At 58.4% G+C, this 21,753-nt stretch overlaps 1 protein-coding gene across 1 annotated transcript; it reads left to right on the forward strand.

Annotated features, from left to right (window-relative positions):
• Window positions 1-8,003: 8,003 nt before the first annotated feature.
• On the forward strand, window positions 8,004-20,555 carry CCND1 (cyclin D1). The gene is made up of 5 exons (XM_032490074.1): window positions 8,004-8,446; window positions 10,010-10,225; window positions 10,762-10,921; window positions 14,617-14,765; window positions 17,243-20,555. Exons 1-5 carry the CDS (start codon window positions 8,249-8,251, stop codon window positions 17,405-17,407), a joined length of 888 nt encoding a protein of 295 aa, XP_032345965.1. The 5' UTR covers window positions 8,004-8,248; the 3' UTR covers window positions 17,408-20,555.
• Window positions 20,556-21,753: the final 1,198 nt, after the last annotated feature.

Below are 21,753 nucleotides of genomic sequence, written 5' to 3' on the forward strand. Positions count from 1 at the left end.
AAGGGAGGGAAGGCAGCCTGCATCCCCACCAGACCATGCCCTGATGCTGTCTCAGAAGGAGCCCGAACCACCCGCCACCAGCACCGGACCCACAGGACGAGTGCCATGGCCCGGATCCTGTCACCAGACCCTGTGGCCTCAGCCACTGCCGCCCGCTTTGCATGCCTACAGTTTTCAGAGGGTGGGATTTATTGTGAATCTTGGCTAATAATGGCAGCCCATGCTGTGTGCCCAGATTTGCCTACACTAACTCTTTTGGTCTCTGTGAACACCCTGTGATATCAATACTCTCCTTACAGCTGGCCCTCCGTATCCATGGGTTCCACATCTCAGATTCAGCCACTCATGGATCAAAAAGTATTCCAAAAAAATTAAAATCCAGAAAGTTCCAAAACAAAAACATGAATTTGTCAGGCAACGGCAACGACTAAGGGGCAGAGCTCCACCCGATGCTGCTTTAAAGGGGTCAGAGGCTCTTTGCTTCTTAGCCAAGGGCACACCCTGCACTTTCTCCTTTTGGGGTTTCACTTGTGTTGTTCGCACATCCAGGACAGTCCCTCCTCCTTCTCTGCCTGTTCAGTTTCTGCCCTTCTGCACTCTTGGGTGAAGACTTTGTCTCTACCCCTCCTCAGAGTTCTAATTGCAATGGACCTGCTCGAGACTGTCCCCTGTCTACCTCTGGGACAGAGTGAGCAGGACATGTGTAGTGGTTGCCTGCAGAAGGCACCTGTCAATTTGGCCTTGAACTTGCATAAAAAAAAAAAAAAAGTTTCCATGCATCATTTCTCAGGGCCCCCATGGAAAGTCCTGGAAAACAGACTGTAACTGAGACAAGTTTGGGCCCCGTTCCCCTGCCCCTAAATAGCTAACGAGGCCTGACACAAGCCAAGTCCTGATCAAACACAAGGACTGGCTTGCGTATTTTAAGCTGCTGCTGCAAACCCTGTCCCCATCTTTCTCCTTTCTCTACCTGTAGTGAGTGGTCCCCAAAAGACCTCCTGGTTTGCCTCCTGACCACCAGAGCCTGTGAATATGACCAGATTCAGAAATAGGGTCTTTGCAGGTATAATCGGGTTAAGGCTCTTCTTAGATTATCCAGTTGGGCCCTAAATCCAATGGCAGGTGTTCTTATAAGAGACAGAAGAGGACAAGACACACAGAGAAGAGGTCACGGGATGACAAGGGCTGACACTGGAGAGATGTGGCCACAAGCCAAGGGACATTGGAGCCCCCAGAAGCTGAAAGACACAGGAAGGATTCTCCCCTAGAACCTGCAGAGGGAGCAGGGCCCTGCCAACATCTTGATTTCGGACTCTGGCCTCCAGAACTGTGAGAGAATGCATTTCTATTAAGGACCCAGTATGTGGTCCTCAGTTACAGGAGCCTTGGGAAACTCACACACTGCCTGAGTCACCCCAGCCAAAGGAGGGTTGAGGCTCATGTTGGAGAGGTGACCACTCAGGTCACCCATCTCACTCCACAAGGGCTCATGGGACAATATTTTCCTGTTGGCCCAGCTGCTGGCACTGAGGTTGCATCTTGCCCGGAAGCTTTCCAGCTGATGCATCTTCGGGTTAGAAGGTATCTAGAAAACCTGGTCCAAAGGAGCGAAAGAGAATGGATGACCAGAGTCCCGGGGGCACTGGGATGCAGGCTCCAGCTGTAGCTAAATGTCTGAACCAGCCTCCCCTCTCCTTCCCTCCATGCAGCAGGACACTGAAGGCAGCCTGTGCTCTGGCCATGGGCTGACACGTCAGTGCCTTCAGCCTCGACAGCTTTTGGACACTTCTGCTTCTTTGCCTCCACCAGTGTCGCTGACCCGCACCTTTGGTCAGTTTCATTTGTGACCGCCTCCCGTCTTCCGCTGGTGCGGAGGGTTCCCTTTTGTGAATGGGGTGACAGGCACTGGGCCCCACCCATCCAGAGATCTGGGCAGGGCCTTACGCTGTCTGCCCACTTTAACCCCCTCTCCCGCCCCTCCAGATCCCTCCCTTTTTGTCCGACCCCCGTCTTGCGTTGATTGTTGTGCCCTTAATTAATGTGTGTCCATTTTTTTATCAGCTTTTTTACTCCTTTTACAGGATGAGAAGTAAGAAGGGAAGATGAATGTGGTTAAATTTATTTTTTTATTTAAATGCATATTCTAGGATTTAAATCTCACAGATAACTCAGGAGGAGTGAGCAAATAAAAGCAAGTTTATAGACTATAAAGCCATTTTTATAAACCGAAAATGTTTATAATTAATTCCACATAAGCATGCATCACACGGCCTTCATTCTGCACAAGAACAAATACGTGAATGAATAAATCTAACAGGCATTGATATGTGCCAGGCCCTGTGCTAGCCCCGCACACACATTACCATAATTACTCGTCTCCACAGCCTTCAGAAGTGGACACTCATACCCCCTTTTACAGACAGGAGAGAGATTTGCGCAAGGTTACACAGTTAAAGGTCTGTGTGTGACACTCTTGTGCAGCTTCACAGACACGCTTGCAAACTTCCTGGCATCTTGAAAAAGTGGTTTGCTTTTACATAAATTCTGGGGGGCAAGTAGATTGTTATCCTGACCAGCTTCAGGAGTTGTTCTGACTGCCCATGACACCAAAGGAGATGCAGCCTGATGGTTCAGAGTGTGGGCTCAGAAGTCAGGTCATCACGGCGGCCAACAGTGTGACCCTGGGCAAAGTAACTGACCCACTAAGTGCATTTCCGGGTGGTTGTTTTGAAAGTTAAGTGCATGACAGTGACAAAGGGGAAGACACTTTGCAGAAGTAAGGAGATGAGGACGGGTACTTGAATGAAGGCTTTTTCTCCAAACCCTACAGGAGACAGTTTCAGAGCAAACAGACATGCTTCCCTTAGACTGGGGGCTAGAGGTGTGTTTGTAGCAGACACCCCTGCATCCCCATCCCCACCTCCGCGTGATTGTGGGGCAAGACCTCCATCCACGTAGGGATTCGGAGAGCTGGCGGTGTGGGGAAGTAACTCCTCTCACCCATCCAAGCCTGGGGGACGGGATCGCCGCCCAACTCAGTGGCCCCAGGAGGCAGGCATCCTGTTGGTTAAAGTCAGCTGCTCACCAGCTGTTCGATGCCTTATCCTGAACTGATCCTCAGAAAAAAGATCCCCCAGGATTTTTTTAAAAATTAGTATGGCCGTCTTTATGGACGTTTCCTATGTGCTAAGCGGATTGTTTCCCAGTCTCGCAGGATACTGGACTGAGCCACCGACTGATTTTGAATAATCAGAAAAAGAAGAATAAAACCATCAGACGGATGCAGTTCCTCCTCTACGCTGTCCCTGCTGGAAAGGCATATGGTCATCGGTCCGGTTCCGTCACGCTCCTCAGATGGACAGTCGCCCTGTTGCAGAAACCAGTGGGGTCTGAGCACACTTCCTGCCTGTCTTTACAAATGAATGTATCATTACTCCAGCGGTACAACTGTCCTCGTTACGTAAAAAAGCAACCCCTGTCTAGGCACCAGGAGTGGGCAGGTCAGGTGCAGGGGCTGAACCGTGCATCCGCGTTCCGCACCCTGGGAGGTCCGCGCCCGCTCCGAAGCTGGGTGTGCGCGCCTCCTCAGACTTTTACGGTAAGAGCGGCGCACACAGCGACCACGTGGCGGCGGAACCGAGGCCGGGCGGGAATGCGTGGAATGCGCGGCGCGGCCCCGCGCGGCTCCCGAGCCAAGGCCCAGGTTTCGGCGGCGCGCGCTCACGCCTCTCCTCCCTCGCTAGCGGGACCGCACCCCCAGCCCCCCGCGCCGTCTCCAGGGACCCCTAGGGCAGGCGATCCCTGCGCGAGCACCCCCGCGGGGGTGGGGACAGTGCACGGCCTATCGGGCCCCTGGATCCCCGCACGCCCAGAACTCCCCTGCAGGTCCAAACCCGTATCCCTACACCAGCCCCGACGGCGCGAGGCCGAGGGACCCAAGGGAAGGGGTGCAACCCCACTCCCGCACCTAGAAAAGAAATTCCCTCTCGCGGCTCCGCCCCACCCCCCACCCCCCGCCACCCTGCCATGGCAAGACTCAAGGGCCCTAGAACTCGTAGACTGCGCGTAATGAAGACCCCGACCGTCTCGCCACCCACCCACAGGGCCAACACGAAGGACGAGAACACTTTCAGGCATTTCAAAGGCACAAGGAAGCTGGCTGGAAAACACGAGGATGCGGGGTCCTCCCCGCAGACAGTCCGCAAAGGGCGGGGATGGGGAGCAAATGACAAGTCCTGGAGGCGACGGAGGGGGTGCCCCGGGAGCCAACGAGGGTCTTAGGGCGGGCCCTCCTCCCGTATGGTCCCGCTCCTGCGAGTGGCCGCGGAAAGTTTCCGAGGTCCCGCGGGTCGCCTCAGCTGCGCCCAGCTCCCTTGGCCGAGGCGGGGGTTCTGCTCAGCCATGTACAGGCTTGGCCATGGGAGACGCGGGAGGGGCATGGCCTCCTAAGTGATTACCCCCACCTCTCTCTGGATTCCCTCGCTTTGGTTGGAGGTGGTCATCTATGTAATCAGCCTGGGCGCCTACTACACGGCCCTTGGTCAGAGACTGGCCAGGGGCCTGAGCCAAGAGACCAGGGAATTCCTACAGGACTTTGGGGCTCCATATTGCTCAGGGCAGCAGGCGATGCGTTTTGAGGGGCGGAGGTCAAGGAGTTAGAATCTTTCATCCCCAAGAGTGCACCATCTCCAGAGGGATCCTAGAGGCGAGGCGTTGTGGGATCCAGCCCCCCTCCAACCACCACCACCTGTTGGGGTTTGTTTTTAACTCCTGCACACACCTTGCCCAAGGCCTTAAGAGTGAGGCGGGGATCCTGTCCCCACTGCCTGCCTGAATACTGGGACGCAGAAGAGATCAGTCTGTGCGGCTAAAATTAATTTATCAGAGGCGGAAACGCACGTCAGTGGCTTGGGGCGGTGGGAGGTGCAGCCGCCCTGCTCCCATCGTGTTACTGTCCCGGGAGGGCGCCGGGACCAGAGTTTGCCTTGGCGCTTCCCGCAGCTTTGGGGTACCGCGTAGCTAAGGCGGAGCTACCTCAGCACGTGGACCATCATACGCGCCCCGAAAGCGAACAGTGTGAGGGGTGGAGTGGAGCCCGAACGCCCCCCGGAACCCCGCGGTCCGCATTCGGAAGCGTTTTCCAGAGAGACTTAAGGGCTTAACAATGGAAAACTCGCGGAGCTGAAGCCAAGTCCTTTGAAGTTGCCGCCAGGTATGCGGCGGCAGGTGACCCCACCTGCAAGCGCCCGCCCGCCCGCCGCTCAGTCCTCTCCGGGGAGGGCGGGTGCGGGAGGTTGACGCCCGGCAAGGTCTCCGCTGGGCCCTGCACCCCCTCCTCAAAGCCCCCGGCCGCGCGGTGCGCAGCCGCGGTGCGTCCCGGGGTCGGCGCCGCGGAGCGCGGGTTCCTGAATGAACGCGCTCCCTTCCCCCGCCTTGAATGAAGGTTCCCACAGCCAGGGACGGTGGCAAACGCGCCGCAGCGGAATTCGCCCTCTCGGTGCCGGCGTTCTTCCTCGGCCGCGGTCACCTCGGAGGGGGGCCAGGGGACTAGGAAAGCAGGAAGGTGATTTAAATTACTTTTGGATTTTCTTTCCAATCAACGTGGTTTCCTTTCCGATTGGGCCAATGGCTCTTTGTTCCAAAGAGTCACCGAGAAATAGCTCAGAGCACTTCAAATGAGCCCAGAATTCGCAGTTCCTGCTTCGTGGTGGGTTTTTTAAAGGCAGTGCAAAATTAAAACTTTAACAGGAAAGTTGTTTAAAGGTTGTTTTTCTCTTTGAAAAAAAAAATTAAATAAAATCGTGTCCCCTGCTCCCCTAGAAACAGCCACTCTCAAGGGCCCGAGGCTTTTGGCCCCTCGAGGTGTCCGCAGAACGCAGATCTGGGCTCCCGGGGGTGGGGGCTGGGAGGCTGGAGCTCCCCGCTGGACCCCAAATTCCAACGCCTCCCCCGCGGGTTCCTGGACGGCCCTTCACGCTCGTCGGCCGGGCTTGCACTTTTGCGCCCGTCCCTGAGCGGGGAAATCAACGAAGTTCCTCGTCGAGATCTGCCTGGTCCGCCTAGTAACAGCGCCTCGCCCCCATTGGCTCATGCTAATTCCAGTTTCCTCTGTCTTTCTCCTGGGTTAGGGGGAAGCTCCCTCCTGGACCCGGAGCCCGTATTGCCTGAGTGGGCGATCCTCTTTATGACCCGCTGCCCCTTGCCGTCGCCAGCCCGCCTCGGGCCCGGCCGGAGCGCACGCCGGGCTCGGACCCCCTCGCCCCCCGGGACAGAAGCAGCCCGGTGGTAGCGCTCAGCCCCATAAATCATCCGGGCGGCCGCCCGGTCGGGATTTTATGAATGAAAAAGCAGCCCGCCCGCCCTCGTGCGCGGGCAGATGCTCCGAGGCTCCTGCGTGCCGGGGGCCAGCGGGAGCGTGGGTGCCCTGGGAAGGGGACACCGCGGTGGGTGCTCCCTGGTCGGGCCACCCACCGCTTCCGAGTAGTGAGCCAGGGGTAATTACCCTTCCTGGACCCGCAATATTAGTAACCCTAATTCTCGGCGGGGGGAGGGGCGCGGGACGAATCAGCCCTCAAAAGGGGAGGGGGGTCTTGTTGCGTGCGCCCTTGAGAAGGGGAGGGGGCTTTTTAAACCGTTTTCTTTGAGCCTTTAACTTTAGGGTATGTGGTGGTTTAATGACACAAAACTATATTCAAAGGGAAATAAATGAACAGTTTTATTAATTTGGGACAGGTAGTATAAAAACTAAAAAAAATTAAGACTGGGTAAAATGTCCTTTATTTTTAAAAAAGTAAGTACCAAAGAGACTGGATCTTTAATTTTAAAAAACTTTATATGTTATTTTATATGTCCTATAAGTTTGCGATAATATTGGGGCTCTCTAGTATAACCGTGAACATACATAGATTTTGTTTAAAGTCATCAGATCAATACACCCATTTCCTAACTTGTAATTGTTCTGATTTTTGCCAGCCCCAGCCATCCTCCTCAGGCTTACGAATGCAGCCCCAGGGCAAATTCTAAAGGTGAAGAGAGGTCCATACCCCCAACAAAACCAATTAGGAAGCTTCCGGTGGTCTTGTCCCCGGCGAAGAGGCGACTAATATTTCCAGCGATTTAATTTTTAATTTAAAAAAAATGAGACAGGACAGAGACCACTATTTTGCAGCCTTCCTTGCAGAATGTTTTTCTAACTATTAAATTGCCAGGATAGGGCGGGGTTGGGGGGGATTAGGGACCCCCCCAAGAATGGACTAACCAAGGTAGGAAGACAGCCCTCAGATCCCCCCAGGCGAGGAGGACAGGATGGAGGAAATGCTGGCCACCATCTTGGGCTGCTGCTGGAATTTTCGGGCATTTATTCTATTTTATTTTTTGAGCGAGCTCATGTTAGGCTGAAATCTCTGTAATGTTTAGGGTTACCCCTTCGGGCATTTGCAACGACCCCCCTGTGTGCCGGAATGAAGCCTCCACCAGAGTTGCCGGCTCTGCCCTGCGTCCCTGAATGTTAAATGGTTCCTGAAATTTACACGTGTTAATGAAAATGAAAGAAGATGTAGAAGCTAAGATTCCTTGGCTGCCTCTCCGCCCGTGGGTGCCCTCGTGGCGTTCTCGGAAATGCGCCCATTCTCCCGGTTCAGATACAGGGTGTCACCGAACTCCAGATTCCCCCCTCCAGGCGGTCTCCCCTGGCTGCGTGTGGCCTGCCCGCCCTCCTAGCTGTCCCCCTCTGCACAGCCACCTTCACCCAACCCCCCAAATCCTGAGAGACCCACTCGGGGAGCACAGGCCCCCCTGCACCCCTCTTCGCCGGCGGGGAGAAAGGCAGCCTCGGGGCGATTTGCATTTCTATGAAAACCGGGCTTCGGGGGCAAATCCGCGCCTGCTCTGCGCGGCGCCTCCGGGATGGCTTTTGGGCTCTGCCCCTCGCCGCTCCCCGGCGCTCGGCGCCCGCGCCCCCTCCCCCTGCGCCCGCCCCCCCCCCCCTTCCCGCTCCCATTCTCTGCCCCGCTTTGATCTCTGCTTAACAACAGTAACGTCACACGGACTACAGGGGAGTTTTGTTGGAAGTTGCAAAGTCCTAGAGCCTCCAGAGGGCTGTCGGCGCAGTAGCAGCGAGCAGCAGCGTCCGCGCGCTCCGGCGAGGGGCAGAAGAGCTCGAGGGAGCGCGGGGCAGCAGGAGCTAGAGCCGAGCGCGGACCCAGCCCCGGACCCACGCCGCCCCAGGTCGCCTCGCAGAGCCCCAGCCATGGCACACCAGCTCCTGTGCTGCGAAGTGGAGACCATCCGCCGGGCGTACCCCGATGCCAACCTCCTCAACGACCGGGTGCTGCGGGCCATGCTCAAGGCGGAGGAGACCTGTGCGCCCTCCGTGTCCTACTTCAAGTGTGTGCAGAAGGAGATCCTGCCGTCCATGCGGAAGATCGTGGCCACCTGGATGCTGGAGGTGCGGGGCTTCGGGCGGCTCTGTTAACACTTTGCTGCGACTTGTTGCGCAAACCCACATTTCTTTGCCACTCATCTCCCTCCCTTCTCTCCCACCCCAACTTTGAAGTTTGCAGGAGTGTTGCTGGGAATCGTAATACCAAAATATATAGATATTGCGGGTATTTTTTGAACGAGGAGGGGGTGGGGGTGGGGTCATTAGACATTCCCTTGGGGGGGGGGCGGTCGAGGAAGGATACCTCCGGGGAAAGCCATTGCCAGGAGCACCCCAACTGGTTTCAGGGTGCAGGCCGGCAGGCTGAGCGCCCTTTGTGGCCCCCGCCTGGACCGCCACCGCGCAGCCCCCGCCTGCGCCCGAGCCCGCTGCGCCTCCTCTCCCGGCCGCGCGGCCGCTGAGCCGCCAGCTCCAGGGGGAGGGGGCATAGATTTGATTTTTAAATTAATATCCATGGACACGTATGCAAGGGCCGCTCGTGCCAGTATTATGCGCCATCTTTGTTCTTTTATTGCAAAGCAAAAGTGTTTATTAATAATTGGGGGCAGGGTGGGGGCGGGGAGCGGCCGGCGAGGCGCTTGGGGCCGCCGCGAGGGGCCGCGCGGCCACCGGGAACCGGCGGGAGGGGCGCGGGGATAGAGCTCAGGCAGTTTTGGGGGACCCCGCTCGGGAAAGGGGGCCCCTTTGTTCAAGCAGTGAGTCCCGGGGCGCCCCGCACGGCCAGCTTGGGCCGGACAGCACGCCGGGCTGCAAGGTCGCGTGGCCCCCAAGACGCTGGGGATTGACCCTCATCTGCAGGGTCTCAGCTTGGGGAACCTGTCTAGAGCGAGTCGGGGACCCGGGGCACTTTTTCAGGTCTTCAGTGGGATCCTGGGGGCACCGCAAGTATTTTAAAATAATTTTTGAAAGTGCGGCGTGGTGCCCTTGCGAGAGGGAAACGGCGCCCGCGCCCAGGGGGAAGGGGGGCCCCCGAGTTTGATTTCCTGGGGCTCTCCCCTGAGCCCTTAACGAGCTCCTGACCCCCAGGCTGGGTAAAGGGCCGCCTGAGGGTCATTTTCAGGGGTTTTTTATGTACCTAGTTAATTTTTTTATATTTTTAAATATTTTTTGAAAAGATGACGTCTGGGGAAATGCGGCGCGGCGGCCTGGGACGCCACCTTTGTGTCTCGCAGGCTCTGTGAGCGCGGCGCCCAGCCCCGCGGCCCGCCCCGTGGCCGTGCACCCCATTTGGTGCCGACCCCAGGCCTGGCGGGTCTCGAAGCACCCACGCGGGCCGGGGTCTCCAGGGTCCGCAGCCCGCGCGCGGCACGCCGCCCAGCCGTGCCGGCTCCCGCCCCCACTGTGCCAGCCTCGCAGGGACTTTCCCTTTCAGTTTCGGGGTGGGTGGGTATTGGGGGCTCTCGGAGGGGTCGCATCAGCAGAAGCTCCTGCCAGCCCCCTTTCCCGATTCTCCACGCGCTCGGGGACCCGCAGCCCTGGCGGGATCCGGGTGGGGGGCGCGAGGTCTCCGCAGAGGGGGCTCGGCACTCCCGGCGGCGGCGGCGGTCACGGCCCCCGGTGCCCCGGCAGGTCTGCGAGGAGCAGAAGTGCGAGGAGGAGGTCTTCCCGCTGGCCATGAACTACCTGGACCGCTTCCTGTCGCTGGAGCCCGTGAAAAAGAGCCGCCTGCAGCTGCTGGGGGCCACCTGCATGTTCGTGGCCTCGAAGATGAAGGAGACCATCCCCCTGACGGCCGAGAAGTTGTGCATCTACACTGACAACTCCATCCGGCCCGACGAGCTGCTGGTAACCCCGGGACCCCCACCGCCCCCGGACGCCCCATTAGTCGCAGGACCCCGGGAGTGGGGGAGGTGCAGAGAGCAAGGAGGCCCGGCGGGCCGCCGACAGACCTTATGGCCCCAGGGAGGGCGGCCACACTGGTGGGGCCCCTCTCGAGGAGCGGGCAGGACCCCCGCCGTCCCCCATCCCCGCTGCCTCACCTCACACTTTCTTTCCGACTCCCACCACCTCTACGCCCCTAGCGCCGGCGAAAAGTAGGCGGCGCGCGCCCTCTAGCGGCGGCCGCGCGGGGCCCGCACGAATTACCAGCCCTCGCGTTCCAGGTGTGGGCGGTCTTGTGGTCTCCACTGGCGAAGGATCGGCTTAATTCAGAGCGGGAGACTAAGCGGCACCCTCTCAGTTTTGATGTGGGATCGCGCGTTGGCCGCCACTTCCAGGACCCTCAACACCCCTGTCCCTTCTCCCCCAACCCGGTCCCACTGGGGTCGTCTGCGAGCTGCGCCTGCGTGCGCCTCTTTATGCTTGGCCCCCGATTTCCGCAGCAAATGGAGTTGCTCCTGGTGAACAAACTCAAGTGGAACCTGGCGGCCATGACCCCGCACGACTTCATCGAGCACTTCCTCTCCAAAATGCCGGTGGCTGAGGAGAACAAACAGATCATCCGCAAACACGCGCAGACCTTCGTCGCCCTTTGTGCCACAGGTAGGGTGCTGGCCCCGCCTCCCGCGCGCCCCTGCGCCCCGGAAGCAGCTTCTGGCCCTCTGCCTCGGTTTCCCCATCTGAGGAGCTGGCCCCTGGCGCCTCCCACTCTCAAAAGTGCTCCTCTGTCCCTTTCTGGGTAGCAGAGATCTGGGCTGTTCTTTGGGGCTCCGGGGAGGGCGGGGGGGTGTTGTCTCCTAGGGCGGGGCAGCTGAGCCTGGCCACTGCCACCATGGGGATAGGGGTGGCCAGTGGCCTGCCTGTGTCCAGCCATGTTGTGGCTTCTGCTCCCTACACCAGGCGGGGGTCACTCCATGCTGAAAGGCGTTTACCTTGGCCGGTCAGCCTGCCTCCTGCCCCCACCAAGTCCTTCCCATGTCCTCAAGGAGCCTGAGCTGCGGGGGCCCCCTCCTGGCCTCTCCCGGGCTGGGCCACCTGCCAGGGGCGCCTACAGGGGTGGGGAGCGCCTCCGGCAGGGCCTGCACCACGTGCTCTGGGCGGCCGGCAGCGGCCCTTGTGCGGGGGCGGCCAACAGAGGCGCTGGGCCGCCTGAGGCCCCGCCAGGGGCGCCGCAGGCCCGCTCCGCTCACTGCCCTGGGAGTGGCTCCAGAGGGGCCCGGGCTGGGGCTGCTGCGGTTGGCGGCAGGGGTTCCTCCCTCCCTTCCCGGGCACTGCTCTGGACTGTCCCTGGGGGCCCCTCCCTGGCTCTGCCCTGTCCCCAGCCCCCCAGGCAACCAGTCTTCAGAACCCAGCGCAGACCACAGTGTTGCTTCCTGCTTCTGCCAGCCCTGCCTCTGACCCCCCTGCAACCTCGTCCTCCCCTCTGATCCAATGAGCCAGGCCCAGGACACCTGGAGACCCTGACCAGAGGGCCCATGCCCCCATCCCGCCAGCCCTGCTGTGGGCCACCGCCACCCTGGTCAGGCCTCAGCCTGTCAAATCTGTTTGGGGCTCACTCTGGGCGACCTGAGGGCCCCACAGCACCAAAGAGGGGGGTTGACATCTACCTCCTCCCCAGAAGGGACAGACCCCCCCCCCCAGCCTGACATCTTGTTGTGCCTTCCTAATACGCGAGAGCTCTGGGGGGCTGGTACTTATGGGTCAGAAGTCTTGGGAAGATTCTGCTGGCCCCTCTACCCTCTTCTGCTGCTCAAGGCACGAACTCCTTCTCTGGGTCCCTCCAAGTGAGCCATTTTGGGGGAGGGGCAGACAAGAGACCAAAAACTTCTTTGGCCTCTTTGGGTCTGAGGGCTCAGGGCGCCCTCTCCCCAGGCTTTCCTGCCCCGCAGCACAGGCCCTTGGGCGGGGGTGGGGAGCCTCTCACCCACGTCCCTTCGGCCTCCAGGGGCCAGCCCAGCAAGCGGGCAGGGAGGCATTCTCTGGCTGGGACGCCTCCGAGAAGAGAGGCCTCCGGAGACTTCCAGGCAGCCTTTTATGGAGCTGAAAGCTGTGCAGAGAAACAGCGAAGTTTCCTGTAGATAATGCGAGGAACAGTTCTTGCACAGCCTCCCCCCAGGGCGGCCCGGAGCTCCCCGTCTCCCAGGGCCCCTGGGGAGCGGGTTGTGTAGCCTTCATGGGGTGCTGGCAGCTCAGAAGCCTGGTGCAGAGGCTGTTAATGTGCTTGGTGCCAGCTCCAGCAGCTAAGCCTGGTCCCAGCAAGCACTCCTGGCCTGGGGCTGCGGCCCGAGGAATCGACACCTGGGCACACCTGGGGTGAAGGTGGAGGGATGGCTGGGGGCAACCCCAGCTTTTCGCATGCATTTACTCCAGAGTGGGGCCCCATCGGGGGACAGGCAGATCAGGGGAGGGGAGCAGCACCCGCCCCCCAGGTCCTGGTCCTGCACCGTTTGAACGCAGCTGACATGCAGCTGTGTCCTTAGTCACCACGGGGCCTCAGGATGAGAGTGACATATTACAGCCTAGAAACAAACCGGTTTTGTGAAGTGGAGGCGTGAGCAAAAGTCCTAGGAGATATTTTGCCCTCCACATGGCAAGGGTCCCTTTTAAAGGGGCTGTCGGGGGCAGGCTCTGCTTCCCCACTCTGTGCACCCTGCAGACCTGGGTTCACGAATGTGCACGGGGCGGCGGGGGGCAGTGTCACCCACACACTTGGCTGGGTTTTGCTCTTTTAGCACGCGTGCGTACGTGTACCCGCAGTAGAGCCTCCTGTTGCAGCGGGCGAGGCGAAGAATTAACAGTGCTTTTTGAAGCTGGCATGGACCAAGCTTAATGAGTGGGTCTGAGTGTGGGCAGCAAAGCCACGCGGCTCCGATGCCCGCTCTGACTGTGGCCCACTGGGCTGAGCAGCGGGGCAGCGAGTAGGAACCCCTGCTGGAGCTTTGGCGTTGAAATCTACACGCGCCTGGTGTAAGCAGACGAGCCCCCCAAGGCGCGTGGGCACACAGCCCGCTCCTGCCGCTCCGCCCCAGTTAGACTGGGGTCTGGAGGTGCAGCAGGTCAGAACCTGTGCTCTGGCCATTTCTGTGCAGGCCTGGTTGGCCTCGATGGAGAGCTTCCATTCGTGGCTCTCATCTGAAGGGGAGAGGTGGCCTTGGGAAGAGCTTCCTTTTAAGCAGTCGGAGCGCCCAGCAGCTGCTTTTCCACCCCATCGGGGTGGCTGCCTTTCTTCTTCAGCCCCACCAATGGCACCCGCCCCCTTTAACAAGGCCCAGGCTGTTGATTCCTGGATGACATCTCAGCCCGAGGGGGCCCCACCCACTCTGTGCCTGATCACCTCCCATTCACCTCACTGGCCCCTTTTCTGGGTGCTCAGTGGCGCAGGAGGAGGTGATGGGGGCTGACAGATGCCAGGTGCCACGCTTGGCCCTTATGGGGTAGGGCTCCAGGCCAACAGGTCCCCTGGTTCAGATGCTGCTTCCTCACTGGGAGCAAGAGAAAGGCAGCCCATGGGCGCTGTGTGGCCACTTCAGTGTCCTTATGGCTTCCCCATCTCCATAACGGGTGTGGAGGGGCCACAGGCTTCCCGCAGGAGGCAAAACGTTCCCATGTCAGGGAACTGCCAGGAGGTGGCCCTGGCCTGGCGCCACCCAGGGAACCAGGGCCCCCCTGGAGGTGGAGGGTTTCACTGCAGTTGAAGAGGTGCTGACGGGGGTGGACGAAAGTAATGGGGTATCACTACACCCTTACGGCCTCCCTGGAGGCAGGTAAAGTGGGGGCGCGCAGCTCGCTGCAGCGAGGGGCCACCCCGGTGCGCCCGAGGGGTCTGGGGAGTAGCTTTGCCCCGGGGTGAGGCCTGTAGGCTAAGTCCCTATGACCTGGCTGTGCAGGGACTTGGGGTCAGTGCTGTAGAGGGGACTCCTGCTTCCTTCTGAGTTCTCCTCCCCGTTTTTCTCCGGGCTTTTATTTTTGTAAGAACTCTTGGGCTAGAGGGAGGAAGGGAAGGACACCCCCCACCCACCCGGAGGCCTCCGCCCATTGTGTCTTCCCACGGCTGTTTCTCGTTCGCTCGTCTGCTGTTTTTAATTGAGCATCACAAGCTCTCGTCCGAGCCTGGCTTCTGCCCTCACTGGTGCCCAGGATGATGACCAACTGAGGCTGGGGTGTGGGGAGCCTCGCCCACTTCCTGACGGCCCCCTCGAAATCGGCTGTTTGCAGACCAGGGGCTCAGGGGTTCCCAGATCACTGGGATCCCGCAGCATCCCACTCACAACCCCTCTGCCTCTCTCCCTCTGCTGTAGACGTGAAGTTCATTTCCAACCCGCCCTCCATGGTGGCTGCTGGGAGTGTGGTGGCCGCGGTGCAAGGCCTGCACCTGGGAGGCTCCAGCAGCTTCCTGTCTTACCACCGCCTCACGCGGTTCCTTTCCAAAGTGATCAGGTGTGACCCGGTAAGTGACTGCTCTCGCACTGGCTGGGGGGGGGGGACCTGCCAGCTCTGGGTACTGGAAGCATCGAGTGCCCTGGGGTTGGCGGGCTGGGAAGCTGCAGGTGGCTGGAGGGAAACGGCAGGGGCCAGGGCCACGTGGGGACAGGCAGCCACCTGCATGCAGAGGCAGAGACCCGGCCACGGCTCCGCCCAGGCTGTCTGGGGGCGGGCAGGGTCCTCACAGACTCTGGGTGTCCCCAGGGCTCCCAGGAGCATGAACCCCTCCCAGGGGGAGCCCTCCAGGAAGAGGGGCCACAAGGCAGTCTGGGTCAATGACCTACGCCCTAACGGTGGGCGGGGCGGGGCACGGTCTCACGTTGTCCGGCGACAACGTGGATGCCCAGTAAGTGGGCGCGTTACAAGGGCCCCGCGAGGTCTGCAGCCCGCAGCCGTCCCAGCTCGGGCGGCTCGTCTTTACGGCCCTGTGAGGGGCCGCGGCAGTTAAAGCCACAGTCGGTTGTATCTTTCTTCTTAAAAATGCCATTGTCTTATTCCCAAGTCTTTTTTTCTTAAAGAATTAAAATAAGAATTACAAGGGTTCGCGGCATTTACCGAATTAGACCAGCGAGGTTTCGGGGGTGAGGGGGAGACAGGTCAGCAGCGACCCCGCTGGTGTGCAGGGTGGGAGCGAGTGACCGCCTTGGCCCCAGTCCAGGTCAGCTCTGGCTCAGGCCGCCTCCTGGTAGTCCCCCCTCGAGTGTCCAGAAGGCTCGAGGAAGGAAAGGTAGGTGCCAGGTGGAGGCCTGCCTGTCCTCTGCCGACGGCACCTGGCTGCCTCCTGTGTGTCCCCCCCGGAGGCAGAAGCGTCCTTGTCCACAGGCGCAGGCAGCTCCTGGAGGCGGGACGCCTCCCCTCTCGGCCTCTGTGGCCACCTGAGGGATGGTGCATCCTTGCCGGAGGTCAGCCTCCTGGAAACGCCACCAACAGTGTGCTGTCCACAGACAGTTGTAGGACATCGTCTTGTGAACCCTCATTTGAATATTGTTTTAATTAGATCTGAAACAAAAGTGCCTCACGGCTGATGGGTGGAGGAGAAGTCGGTTGAGGCTAAAATTCATTAGCCTGGAGCACAGATGCAACTGAGCTCAGACGCAGGAAACCCTAGGCATTGGAGGCCCCAGGTCGTGGCCAGGGAGCCCAAGTATAAGCTGGCCCTTCCTGCCCTTCTCTGCTCTCAGCTCCACCCCGCAGCCCCCTGAGTTCCAGGGGCAAGTAAGCCATCTCCCCTGAGGCTGCCGTGGGGGTTTGGATCAGAGCCTGGGGTGCCCATCAGGAGTCTTGGGTTCCACACCAGACCTCCTGGGCCTCACTTTCCTCTTCTGAAGGACCATTTGCACCTTCCCTGCCTTCCTTATTTGCCATGATGGATTTCCAGAGAGTGGAGAGGAAAGCCCCCCCCCCAACCTGGAAGGCACAGAGCCCTGTACACGTAGGAGATCCCCAGGGATTCAGAAGCCCTCCTGCCTGGCTCCACCTCTTAGGGGCCACCTGTTTCCAGCCCTGGCTAGGTGGAAGTTAGCAGCCCCTTCCCCGTGGGGGCCTGCGGCTGATCCCCATGCCTGTGAGAAAGGCGTGGGTCTGTTTCCCACGCTGCACAGGAGACTTTACCTGGTTCTAGAGTTGAGGTGTAGTAGAGTAGAGGGTGGCCTTCCGGCGGTTGGGGCGGCCTCCCCATTCAGACCTGGGAGCCGAGGCTGCCTGGGCTGCAAGAGGCGCCTTCGAGCTGCTGGGAGATCAGGCCCCCAGTGAGACCAGGAGAGCCCCCTGGACTCCGTGGTTCCGCCTCCCCATTGAAAGTGCAGGGTGGTCGCCTTGGGGGGAAGTCTGCAGCGGGTGGGAGATGTGCAAGGCCAGTGCATCTCCCAGGACGCGGGCCTGAGCAGGAGAGGATGGGGAATAAAGGGTCCGGGTCTCCCCCGGGGCCACCCAGCATTCATTCTCGGTCATGCACGGCCAAACGCTTTTGACGGCCATTCATCACGGCCGGCTGGGTTCACCACGAGGGCTGATGTGGCAGAGGTTAAGTCCGAAAAGCAGGGCTCAGAGGGCCTCCCTGCCCTGGATCAGATGGTGCTGAATTGGCTGGGGGCAGCGGTGGGGCTGGTGGGAACCTGGAGCTGGAGAGCAGAGCCCTGGGGAGGAATTCCAGCGAGGGGCCTGGGCCCTGCTAGGGACTCGGGGCAGGCAAGGCAGGCGGGCAGCGAGCAGCTGCGTCCTCGGGAGACCTTCCATCCTGAGTGGGTTCACCACTGCCTGGTTGATGTGGGGTCCCCTCGGGGGACAGCTGGTGGCCAAATGGGCCCACACTGTCAGTCCTGGAGCCTGGGCCGCAGCTTCCATGTCTTCCTTCCCTGGGTCTGGGGGAGGCGGTGTTTTAGGTTAGCATCAGGGAGGGACCCCTCACTGCAGGCCCCCTTCTGAGGACCCCCATCTCGCCAGGACTGCCTCCGTGCGTGCCAGGAGCAGATCGAAGCCCTCCTGGAGTCCAGCCTGCGCCAGGCCCAGCAGCAGAACCTGGACCCCAAGGCCGCAGAGGAGGAGGAGGAAGAGGAGGAGGTCGACCTGGCCTGCACGCCCACCGACGTGCGGGACGTGAACATTTGAGGGTGCTCGCTCCGGGGACAGAGCCGCTCAGTCCTGGCCACGACCTGAGGGAGAGCGGCCCGCCCCTCACTGCTGGTTTTCTCTTTCCTCTTTCTCCCTTCCGTCTCTGACTTAAGCAGAAGAAAAAAAAAAGTACCCGAAAGCCGGTCTTTAAAGAAAAAAAAGGAGAGAAAAAAATAGTATTTGCGTAACCCTGAGCTGGCAGGAGGGGGGTTGTGCTACAAAAATAGAGGATTTTATACCCCATAATCAACTAGTTTTTATATTAATGTGTTCGTGTCTCTGTTGTAAGGATAGGCATTATTAACACAAGGAGCAAGTCTACAGGGGAGGAGTAGGTTTGATTCTTTATGTGTTTAAAAGAAACAAACAAAAAAAGCATAAAAACGGTTTAAAAAAAAAATAGAAAAAAAGTCCACAGCCCGTTTTTAAAGTAGAAGAGGGTTTTAGATAGAGAAATGTACCTGTGTGCTTCTCCTCAGAGCACAGCTTTAAAGCAGGTTCTAGGCATCCTGTATCTTGCTTTTATGCATGTAGTCACTTTATAAGTCATTTGTGCGTGTTTATTTTATTTCGTAGGTAGGCGTGTAACCTTCCCCTTGCCCATGGTTGATGTAACCTCTCGGCTGGCGTAGCGTAGAGTTCAGCATCCTCGAGGGCTAATCCTCTTTCTTCCTGTGGACCGACCACCTGAGCGGTTTGTCGGGCGCCGGCCAGCGTAGCAGGGACGGAAAGCCACCTCCGACTCCCAGCGTCCGCTACCGCAGAGAGAAACCGCGATAGTGACCTAATATATTCTATTTTTATAATCTTCCTATTTTTGTAGTTACCTGTTTATGAAATGCTGGTTTTTCACCCAACAGACCTGCAGCCTGCTCACGTCCAGGTGAAAGCCACAGCTTTTTTTTTTTTTTTCCTTCTCAATATTCCAAAACCGTTCCGTTTCAAAGCACTTTCAATCCCGTAGTTCTAGGCGATCTCTGCTGACGTGTGTGGAGGGGGGCGGGGGGTGGGGGGGCGGAGCAGTTTCTTAATGGAATGGTTTGGGAATATTCCAGTGCTTGTGTGCAGACAGGATTACAGGGCAAGTGCATGTCACTATGGTGTGAGCGAAAGGGGGATGTTTTGGAAGGCTAGGTTCCGGTCAAGAAGAAAATGTGCATTCTCACATTGCCAGGATGGTGTGTTCCTTTCCTTTTCTGTAGAGCAGTTGAAGTTTTAGGAATCCTTTGGTGCCAACTGGTGTTTGAAAGTAGGGGCCTTAAAGGTTTACCTAGAGAGCCAACAGTTTCAGGGTTATCTTTAGATGTTTTACAATGGAAGGGTTTTAAACACTAAAATATATAATTTATAGTTAAGGCTAAAAAGAATATTTATTGCAGAGGATGTTCGTAAGGCCAGTATGATTTTATAAAGTAATGCAGTCTCCCCCTTGATTTACACACACATACACACACACACACACACACACACACACACACACACTTTCTGCCTTAGATGTTGCAGGTGTAGTACAGTTTATAAAAGTTAGGTCCTTTTATAGGAGAGGAAAAAAAAATTAAGTCCCAAGGGAAAAAAAAACAGACATTGATTCGGCTGATCTGGCGTGTTTTCGTTCCCGGAGTGACGCAGTCCGAGGGCGTCGGAGTCCCAAGGACCATTAGGATGCTTGAAACAAGTTCAGTTCCAATGCATTCTTGCCCCCGTCCCCTCCTTTCAAAGGAAAATACAGCAACCGACAGACGATTTGCACATCTTGGCTATGTACCTTTTCGTAATTATTATGTAGGGGGCGTTTGGAGGGAGAGATGGAGGTGAGGGAGGAGTGTGGGGAGGGAGGCGGGTGGGACCACGCTTGGGACAGGCTGCAGCTCCGCTGTCTTTGTTTTCTTATTCGCTGCTACCGATGACTTCCCAGACCGGTTTGGAAACAGATTCATGTCGCTTCTGTGTCTCTTTCACATTGTTTTGCTGCTATTGGAGGATCGGTTTTTTGTTTTTGTTTTTTTTTTTTTTTGGTTTGTTTGTTTTACAATGTCGGATAACTACCATGTTCTCGTTTTGATTTTCTCATAGAAAAATGTATGACAGAGGCCTTTTTTTGGTAGGTTTTGTTTTTGTTTTTTTGTTTTATGTGATCAGTTTTGACTTAATGTGATTACTGCTCTATTCCAAAAAGGTCCCTGTTTCACAGTACCTCATGCTTCACTTAGCCATGTGCAGGCCAGGCGGCCAGGCTCCGGCTGACCCACGGCCTCCCGCTTCGGCAAACAGACATGCAGACGCGATCCCAAGAAGGGGCATGGTGGGTCCCCCCGCCGGGGACCCCGGGCGTCTCGGAAGACAGGCTGTGACCTTTCCTTTGCCCTGTGCCTGTTACGCTGGACTCTCCGTCTGACCTCGGATGTCCCATCATAGTGGTTTTGACACCTGTGTCGTCCTGTGCGTATAGCTATGAAAAGTTGCATCATCATCATTATTATTATTATTGTAACAAGTGCGCCTTCACGTGCCACCGTGGTGCTGTGCTTGAGGACTCAGTCCCTGGGGTGATTGGAATAGCTTCTGTGATGTGTTACTGTTCGGGGTGTTACTGTTCGGGGTGTGTTGAGTCTGTTATCACGGACTAGTGTTCTCTGTCTTGTTCTGTTCATTACAGCAAAATGCTAATTTAAAAAGACTACAGATCTCCATGGAGCCAGCTCACAGAGCTGTGCCCCCAAGAGCCGCCTAGCACGCTGCCGAACCAAAAGGAGTTGCACCGGCTGGTCTGCCAGCCCGTGAGCGCCAAGGCCATGGGCAGGCCCGCCGCCCACCCTACCCGCGCCTGCGGGAACACGGCTTCCGCTTACCTCAACCATTCTGCCTGCGGCATCTCTGTCTGAACCAAACGGGGGTCTCTGAGGGACCGTCTGTCCGTGGTGGGGGGTGGACATGTATGTGCTCAAAGGCCGGTGGGGGGTCCGGGAGCGCAGGGAGTCTGTCCCGTGACCGGCGAGTCTGAGGGTCCCGGCAGGCAGGTGCTTCGGGTCTGTGTGTTTTTCGTCGCACACCACGGTGTTTCCCAGCACAGACATGTAACCAGCACGTTTCCAGCAGGAAACAAGACAAACGTGAAAAGCCTAGAAATAAAATTGGTAAAACCCCAGTGCAGTGCCTGCCTGTTTCTGGGGTGGGCAGGGAGTCGGGGCTGGAGGCCCCAAGCTGCCAGTTCCTTGGGTGGGGGTGGTGGACAGGCTGGGGCCCCTCCTTGGCATCGCTGACATCTAGGGCCAGGTCATCCACCATCGGGGGCTGTCCTGTGCACTGTGGGGTGTTTAGCTGCCTCTCTGGCCTCCACCCACTAGATGACAACCAAAGATGTCTCTGGACATAGCCAGCTGTCCCCAGGTGACCAGGAGCATAAGATGCCCTCCCGGCTGGGTATGTGGTGGGAGGGCCCTGTGGATCCCCAGGAGGGAGGCCACTGAGAAGATACTGGGGAGGCATGTGCAGGCAGCCCCGACCATCTCAGACAACGGCTTCTGGCCTCCATAATGTGACCACACCATTGCCTGGTGACCAGACCACGTCTGGCCAGATCACCCTCCCAGGTTACCTGCAGATAGGAAAATAAAGTCTACATTCGTTAACTCTCTTCTGGTGCAATCATGGCCCTGAGGTGCCCCAAGCTCAGGGAGAGCAACTCAAGTGTCGGGGCGTGGTCCAGTGGCCTTTCACACGGACCCAGCAACCTGGGAGGCTGAGTGGACACCTGTGACGCCCACCTCTGGACATCTGCCACATTTCCAACTCCGGGTGGCGGTGGGGAGCAGAGAGTGAACCTTGGTTCCAGCTCTGTGGGGCTGAGGCCTCTTCCCAGGGCCTGGGGTTCCCTGATGCACCCTCCAGCCCTCGCTGAGAATTCAGCGAGAGCTCGGGAGCCAGGAGGCGGGAGCCAGGAGGCGGGCCAGGTCACATGCCAAGGATGTCCCTCCTTGTCAGGTCAGTTCACTCCAGCCTTTAGGAAGTGCCACCTGTCTGGGGGGAACCCATGAGGTCAGGGCGCCAGCCCCAGGCAGGGCAGATGGGATGTGAGGCCAGGACCCTGCCCTGGAGCCTGCAGGGTGCTCAGAAAGGAGTCCCATACAGCAGGAGACCGGGGACAGTCGGAGCCGCAGGAGGCGCCCTGAAGGCCAGGTCCCCGATGACTGCAGCATTGCGGCGGTGCAGTCCCAGGGACACACCATCTGTGTCATCATGGGGAGAACCGGGGGTGCCCGGTGACATCGATGGTCTGTCTCCCCAGACCACATGCGTGTAGCAGGGCCCAAGCGGTGGCCTCGGGGTACCCTGAGGAGCAGTTT

The sequence above is a fragment of the Camelus ferus genome, chromosome 10, assembly GCF_009834535.1.
Source record: "Camelus ferus isolate YT-003-E chromosome 10, BCGSAC_Cfer_1.0, whole genome shotgun sequence".
Taxonomy (NCBI): Eukaryota; Metazoa; Chordata; class Mammalia; order Artiodactyla; family Camelidae; genus Camelus; species Camelus ferus.